The sequence below is a fragment of the Triticum dicoccoides genome, chromosome 5A (assembly GCF_002162155.2).
Source record: "Triticum dicoccoides isolate Atlit2015 ecotype Zavitan chromosome 5A, WEW_v2.0, whole genome shotgun sequence".
NCBI lineage: Eukaryota > Viridiplantae > Streptophyta > Magnoliopsida > Poales > Poaceae > Triticum > Triticum dicoccoides.
In genome coordinates, this window is record NC_041388.1 from 415742130 (window position 1) to 415750420 (window position 8291).

Here is an 8291-nt window from a genome sequence, read left to right on the forward strand (position 1 = left end):
AGAAGAATGGGCGTTACTCGACTAAGGAGACCGGTTACGAAAAAGGATGGAGAAGAGGGAGAGGCAAAGGGACGGTGTGTCACAGCGAAAGCGACCCATAGATGCATCTAAAACAACTTTTTTACGGCACAGAAAACAATTCCTGCGGTGGGCGACACGCCGTAGGTTCCCTCACTATGTTTTGCCCAAGCGGAATGTTGCTCGACGGCGACACGACTGCGAAGCATTTATTCACCCTCAACGAAAACGTTTCTAATCTAAAGACAAATAAATCTCGGAACAAAATCCCCCAGGTAGGCCGGTATCGGGTATAGCCACCCCACCCCGCGGGTCCACGACCCAGGCAGGCAGGAGTGGTAGCACCGCACTAGCGCACTCCGTCGCAGAACCGGTCCACCACCGCCACCCCCGCAGTCCACTCCCAGCGCCGCCCGTCCCGCCGCCGCCGCCGCCGGGGAGGACCAGGATGGCCGAGAAGCCGGCGGGCCCGGCCTCCAGGTCCAGGATCCGGGGCGGGCTCGCCCCCTCCGCGCCCTCCTCCAGGTACAGGTCCCATTGCCCTCGATCTGCATTTCCGCCCGGGGTCCAGTTTGAATTTTCTTCCGGGGTTTGCTCGAGCCGTTCTTGACTCTCTCTCTATATGCAGGAGGGTGGTCTCGATGGCGTACACGGCGGCTCCGCATCAGGCCAAGAAGGTGAGCCAGAGGCCCCCTTGACCCTGACCCCGCTCCAAATCTCCTTTTCGAGCATCTTTTACCTTTCCGAATCGCCTCTTTGTCTTGCTCGTCGAATGCTGGGTTCTTGGGTGCTCAAAGCTTGAGCCTGTCTTTGGTGGCGAGGAGTGTCGGCGTTGTGCTCCTGCAAGGCCCGGTGTGAGTAGACTAGTGGGCACCAGCAGTGTCTTGGCGAGAGGAAACTGTCCTGAAACAGTGCTCATTGCACCTGCCAAAACTGGATACGTGCTTGTTAATGGTAGTGGTTGTTACTGTTTGTACTGGTGGTTTTGATCTATGCGAACATCTACTACATGTGCAGGTTCCTGAGCCGAAGGTTGTGAAGCCAGCAAGAACCACGCCGGCCAAGAGGCGGCAGCAGCTGGATCAGGCGCAGAAGCAGAGGGAAGAGCTCGCTGCGTTGCAGGAGCAGCTTGGTGGCTTGCAGGGAAAACTGCTTGAGAAAGACGAAGCTCTGAGGTCCGCAGAGAACTTGATTGGCCGGATCAGTGTTGCGAACGAAGAGGTGGATGAATTGAGAAGCCAGCTTAATGATAAGGAATCGCTTGTTGAGTCTACTGGCTCCGAGTTGCATGGTGCAAAGGTATACTGGACTTGCTTGGTACTTTTGGCATATCGCTAGAGTTTATATTCCCATAGCAATTACTACTGCTTAACCAGCTCCTTCATTCAAGAAAACGCTATTCTGCAAATTTTGCACCAGTGAAGATGATGCTATGGGACACTATCATTCAGACAACAAAGTCACTGTCCTGGTTTTCTTCTCTGCACTATATGGTTTTGATAATGCAAAGCAATGTACCCCAAGTTCTTATTCAAAATCAATCAGAAAATGACGCAGTTAGATATACAAGTGCACACCATGTTTTGTGAGCCTCTACTTATTCCACTTTAGTTGGCCTGTCGTGTACCCTTATTATTGATTTGATTGAACTGATGTGAAGAAAGAAACCTATGGATATGCTGATTTGAGGTTCTAACTACGCTGCTGCTCGGCATTCAAAGCTGAGTAGTGATTTTCATGGATCTGACAAGTACAAACATAACTATGCATTAAACATTATTTGACCTTTTTTTAGAAAATTTATTTGGCATTTTTCATGCCTTACTTGATTAGTGATGTATGTTTTCCTCAATGTGTTTCAATGCCATGTTAAAGATGCTTATGTCTTTTGTCCCTTTCTTTTAATGTTGAACAGTAGATTCTAAAGAGTAAGAAAAAGAGTAAAAAGGCCAACACAGTTTATATTTCAACTGACATGTGCTGTAGTGCTCTTTGTCTTTGGGAATCTTAAATTTGCTACTTTCTAATTTGTATTCATGCTTGTTTATGTTACAAGAGACTTCTATGTTTTTCATCTCTGTGTCATAAAAGTATAGGCTCAATTTAATCACTTTGTTAGTAATAGCACTGCTAATTGCTAAATACTTGCTGATTTGGTGTTATTGTTGCAGATTATGTTGGCAGAGAAGCAAGCAGCATTGGAGAAGCTAGAATGGGAGGCAAAGATGTCAAGTACAAAAGTTGAAGAACTTGAAGTGGATGTAGCCTCTATGGATGTTGAAATCTCTGCTCTGATGAAGGTATTCAGGAAAATAACAGAGAACAACCGAGCCTCTCATCCCACGGAGAGATCTGACGATTCATCGTTGGAATGTGAACCAGTTCAGCTTGATGTAAGCTCATGCCCTGTTACATTCTTATAAACTCTTCAACGCTATTGTATATCTTGCTTGATGAAAAATTGAATTAATTATGTCTTTATCTGAATGAGCTATCTATATGTGCTTTGCTCCAAAACTGATTTTTAATTTGTTGTTTCTCCTATTTGCTACAACGCAGGATACGGTAGGTGATATTGATACGGAGAAGATGGAGCAGGAAATGTCAGCCTACGTCACGGCTCTAGCAGCCGCGAAAGACAATCCTACGGAGGAGTTCCTGAAGGCAGTAACTGAGGCAAGGCTGAGACTCCAAGCGTTTGTACTCTAACTTGTCAGGAAAACATTGACCCATGCTCTGTGCCCACTGCCCAGAGCAGCTCTCGTGATGCTCGGCAGAAACAGTTTCGCCACTGGGTGATATGATGTGTACGCGAGTTGACAGTTGTCGCCACTGGGTCTTATATCGCAGAGGATCCGTGTTTGTATCCTCTCATCTTGGATCTGGGCCGATGATGCCTCTGATCTTGTTGTTGTAATGTTATCAACTATTTGTAGTATGTGACTGGGTGGCATCTTAGTAGAGATGTCAACTTGTACAATTTTAGTAAACATCTGATGGTTCAACCTGTCTGGACGACCTAGAGATTATTGTTCTAAGTGGTCTGAACATTTGCAATCCGGAGTATGTTCTCAAACTTTCAGGCTATTGTTTGGTTTCATGCACATGCAGGGAGTTTGTGAATTTTATTGAACATTCGATGGTTCAACCTGTCTAAACGACCAACAGATTTAGCCATGGACAGGGCCGCATGGAAGTTAGATGTGCTAGAACCATGACTTGGTTTCGATATCTTATGGGTTTCAACTCTAGTCAAACCCAACTTGTTTGGGATTGAAGGCTTTGTATTGTTGTTGTTGTTTCGTTGTTTTCGTGTATGTTCTCAAACTTTTAGGCTATTGTTTGGCATGTGCAGGGAGTTTGATTTCAGAAGCAGATACATTTGAGTTTGTGAGAGAGAAACATGAAGGTAATAGCTCACAGAACATAAGTATATCCTGGCAACCCCTGCGTAGGCGTAGATCAACTATAGTTGCGCAGTCTGGCAGAAGTGTTTTTGAAGAATTTTGAGAGTATTTTCCTGGTCCAACCCAAGGTCCCCAGGTATACCCACAAAACCCTCAGATCCTAGTTATTAGACACTAACCTAGACCTAGCGTATTGGGGAACGGGATTGGGAGGAGTCCAACGATCCCAAATCTCTTCGGGGTGGAAAAACAACAGTACAAGGCCTAAATGTATTTCCACTCTTATTTTGGTAGAGGTCATACCAACACAGTAACACACATAGGTCACACAGATCATACACAGTTGTAGTTCAACACCTTCATTCTAGAGGTAAGAAAATTGTGCGTATTCACAAAATTTATTTTACAACATCTACCAAAAGGAACACAAACCTAGCAACATTTAAAAACTGCATGTGTACATTCCTAGTGTTACAGCCTGCTGCAAATCTATAGCCACAAGCACAACAACCAACATCTAGGTCAGGTAAGCATTCATAGATGGCATACAGGTGTACAACACAGCCACAAACCTAAAAAAACAAAACACTGCAACTACCTCCAGGCAAGGACGAGCCACATGAATGTTGGATGTTGGTTCACTTGTCCACCAGCAGCAGAGATAATTCAAAAAAGAAAGGCAAAAGTCATAATACAAGGTTACAGACCAGACGATCATCCTAATACATAGTAAATAGTACATTCTCGCACTCTCGGTGCTCTTTCCTCGCATAATAATAAGGTAAACAAAAGAGTATTTAGGGGAATCACAACACGTTTGACAGGTTTTTCCGGCAATATTATGCCACTCGGCGACTATATTTAAGGTAGGGGCAGGTAGGGGTAGGCAGGCAGGCGGCAGCAACATCTTGTATCCGAGGAAGCTGGAATCATGACTTCGCACTTATTTGAACTGCTTGTATGGCTGCAAGACAGAGAGTATAAGTCAGTACATGGTAGCAGGCTAGCAGCAAAGGAATACAAATAGGTAAAACATAATAATAGCACCAGAACATAGAGTACAGCACAATCCTAAAAACTACCCCTCTGTTCATTAATATAAGACATTTGGCAGTTTAATAAACTGCCAAAACGTCTTACATTTAAAGAACAGAGGTAGTACTATCTTTTATATCACAATTACCAGCATTTCAATATGAAATACAGTAAGGCTGTGAACTTAATGGTGTTACAAGTAATAAATTTGCTAAACTAAGTTATTAGTGGCAAATAGAGCAAAGTAGAAATAAGCTACAGACTTGCAGCAGGTGCTAGATGCCGACAAAAAGTTGGCAGCCAACAAAAATTGAACAGACTATCTATGGATTTGTTGTAAAAAAAATAAGGACATATTTCAAAACAAAGAATGTAAAATTATATCTAGAAACATTTCATCTTAACACTTAAGTACCTAAACATGAAATGATTAAACAAATACAGCCAGCCATAATACAGGATAATAGTACTTGCTGTAAAATGTTTCTCCTTCACGGACAACTAGGCAATGAAACAAGCAGGCAAATAAAAAGTAGCAGGGGCAACTCCACCGATAGCATTATAATGCAGTGAAAGTTACAGACTCAGTTCAAAAATCACAAAACTACAAACAATCGGACCACAATATAATGGTCTAAATGGATTAGAAACCATATAGAAGCTCACTACAGCCAAAAGGAAAGATATTGGCATCAAATAACTCTGACAATTATTTAAGTAGAGAAAGAATGCATAACAGTTCATACAGCCTAAAACAATTCCCGAATAAGGAGATCAATATATGTATAGATCACGTTATAAAAGGGACTAGCAGCCACCAATGTCATCAAAATAAAATCATGTTTGACTTGACATTCTCCATGAATGAACACATAACAGGATGCATGCAGAAAAGAAAAGATGCAGTGCTTACATTTTTCAGACAAGCATACATGTTTCTCACTAGATACTTAACATCCTATTGGTGATAGTACTTTAGGAGTCTACAAGTAGCGCATCTAGATTTTTTTTTTCAAATTTCACAAAGAAACGACTATTCCCTGCCACAAAATCTACTTGAATGCAAAGCAGCTTGCAGATAGTGCAATGTAATGAGTTTGTTGTTTTCTAGTATACACGAATGAATTTGCAAATGATAATTATATTCAACTGAGAAGCTTAGTTTGGTTCAGCGCATTCATAGCATGGTACTCATTTTAGTGAACTCCAAGTTGTTACTGGTGAGTGCGAAGTCTAGTTACCAGAATATAACATGTTACATGAATATTCAACACGGGGAAATAGTCCTTATAAATGTGAAGCATTCTCTATATTCACTAACTCTGTTGTCTGACCTATGCTAGCTATTATGTTTCTACACCTTAGATCACTGGAGCACTAGACTTCAAGCTTTGGAAATAAGTTATTACATGTGATGCAGTGGAACTTGTTAACCCAAGACACCTCCAGTCTTTGCACTGAATTAATGTAATATGTGAAATTTTGGTCTAGGTCACGCATTTTGACAAGTATGTGTTCAATTATCTCAATATGCAGGAACATTGTTTCCAGCACAGGACCTTTCGACTAATTGTCAGAGCCTCCAGTGCGGAACAGAAGGAGTGACATAAGCATTTACAAGCTCCAAAACAGTACAGTTAGGTCTTTTTACAACTTATCTTAACTTCCAAGACCTACTCTGCAGTACTTATCAAAATGCTGGAGCATAAACACCACTGGTCATATTTGAAGAATACAGGGTGGGAGCCTTTACATTTCCTTTTTGAGGATACATCATATAAATAACAATTGGATTACAAGGAGGTTTTCTACAACAGCTTATTTACAAGTTACAAATCTAAGTTACATTCTTGAATTCCCAGCTTGAGCAATGCCTTTAAGCTACAAAAGAATTAATGAAAAATCTATACACAACAGCAACCAGAGCGCTATACAGACGGTATCCAGTGGGTTACACAAGTATGCAGCTATACAGTGATATCCGGCGACAGGAAGCTACGTACAGGTATACAACCAAATGAAAGAATGATTACATTGAAAACAAAGAACAAGAACAGATAAAGCAGAACTTACATCTCAGTTAATGCTACAACAGATCCCTGGAGACACAAGCAGTTATAAGCAGTGAACGGTTGAAAGTTGGCATGTGCAAAAATTATGCCACCTCGGATTGCCGCTGCCCCTATGCTAGGCATCCAGGTACATCACTCGTGCGACATTCGTCGCCGCTTTGAGTGATCAACCTCCCTTGACCTGCTTCTTCTCCCAGATGATCTTCCTCTATCCCAGTCTTCAGTACGATCAGAATCACGCTCCCTGTGTCTGTGATAATCACCATGGCGATCTCTGTCATCCCGGTGTCTGTCCCTATCTCCTCTATCCCTCTCCCTTTCCCTATCTCCTCTGTCCCTCTCCCTTTCCCTATCTCCTCCTCTGTCCCTCTCTCTTTCCCTCTCACGACCCATATCCCGTTCATCACGGTGCCTTCTCTCTGGCAATTCTGGTGGTGGGGGCAAATCTTTTTCCCTCTCCCGCCTCCTTTCTGGTGCACCTGACCATTCCCGCTCTGGTGGCCTCTCTTTACCATGGCTTCCACCTTCTCCATAGTGCTGATCAGATGCTGCATCATCACCATAGCTTGATTGTTCCTCGCCTCCCCAACCACCACCCATGCTTGGGTCTGGCCACATTCCAACACCCCCGGCACCCATACCACCTCCTCTCCCAAAGAATGCTGGGTTCACATGAGGAGCAACCACAGGTGGGAATGGCTGCATCAAGCCTGGGAATGGTGCACCACCAGGTCCACCAGGGAACCCTCCAAACCCTCCACCCATCCTTCCCATGGCTGCACCATAGCCAGTGGGATCAAATCCCTGCCCCATCATCCCTCCGGGATGCATCATTGGTGGCGGTGGAGCCACCATCCCTCCGTTCCCCATGATCCCTCGGCCACCCACCGGACCCATCCGATTCCTCATATTCCCACCAGGACCTCTACCCCCCATCCCACCACCACCTGGACCTCTGCCCCAATTCCCACCACCTGCCCCGCCTCCTCCACCACCGCCACCACCACCAGCTCCTCCGCCTCCCCGGCCACCATAGTTTCCTCCAACCTGAGGCCCAGGCGGGCCTCCAGGTGGACCACCACCACCTCTGCCACCACTCTTCTGCATACCTGAATTCTGCTGACCCATCGGTTGGTTGTTCTTCATCTGAGCTTCACCCATGCGGCGTACAGTGTTAGGCGAAGCAAAGGCCACGACACAGGGACGGCCATTGAACGGGTGGCCGTTCATGCCCTCCTTGCAGGCAGCAGCAGCGCCAGGGTCAAAGAAATCGACCTGGCAATATCCCTTGGATTTCCCGCTGGCCTTCTCATCAAAGAACCTGACTTCCTTGACATGGCCGTACTTGACGAGCTCCGCCTCCAGATCCGCGTCCGTCGTCCACCAGTGGAGGTCCCCAACGAAGAGCGTGGTAGCGCCAGGGCCGTCGCCACCCCCGCCGTTGCCAACAACTATCGGTCCTCCCCCGAAGTTGCCCCCTCCCTGCCGGTGGAACCCGTCTCCTCCCGCCTGGATCTGGTGGTGGGGAGGCGGCGGCGGCGCCGCGGCGACGGGAGGCTGAGGCGGCGGCGGGAGATGGGACGGGTTGGGGCGGTCTTGGATGGGGGCAGGGCCGGACGCGACTCCCGGGATGTGGACCTTCTCCGGGTGGCCCATCGGGGGCGGCGGCGGGGGCAGCGGGAGCGAAGGGGTGGGCAGAACCTGCTGCTGCTGCGGCGGCGGCGGGGGCGCCTGCTGCGGGGGGAGCTGGTGCTGCTTG

At 46.0% G+C, this 8291-nt stretch overlaps 2 protein-coding genes across 2 annotated transcripts in view; one reads left to right on the forward strand and one right to left on the reverse strand.

Annotated features, from left to right (window-relative positions):
• The first annotated feature begins 323 nt into the window (after positions 1-323).
• Positions 324-3094, forward strand: LOC119301931 (protein MICROTUBULE BINDING PROTEIN 2C-like). The gene is made up of 5 exons (XM_037578935.1): positions 324-543; positions 647-695; positions 1036-1317; positions 2190-2411; positions 2578-3094. The coding sequence occupies exons 1-5, from the start codon at positions 467-469 to the stop codon at positions 2725-2727; spliced, it is 780 nt and encodes a 259-aa protein (XP_037434832.1). The 5' UTR covers positions 324-466; the 3' UTR covers positions 2728-3094.
• Positions 3095-3941: 847 nt separating this feature from the next.
• LOC119299633 (glycine-rich cell wall structural protein 1.8-like) overlaps positions 3942-8291 on the reverse strand; it is a 4969-nt gene continuing 619 nt past the window's right edge. Inside the window, exons 2-3 of the mRNA XM_037576808.1 lie at positions 6534-8284; positions 3942-4389 (exon numbers count right to left, since the gene is read on the reverse strand). Coding sequence (XP_037432705.1) covers positions 6665-8284 — 1620 coding nt within the window. The 3' untranslated portion in view covers positions 3942-4389; positions 6534-6664. The remainder of the gene's footprint in view (positions 4390-6533; positions 8285-8291) is intronic.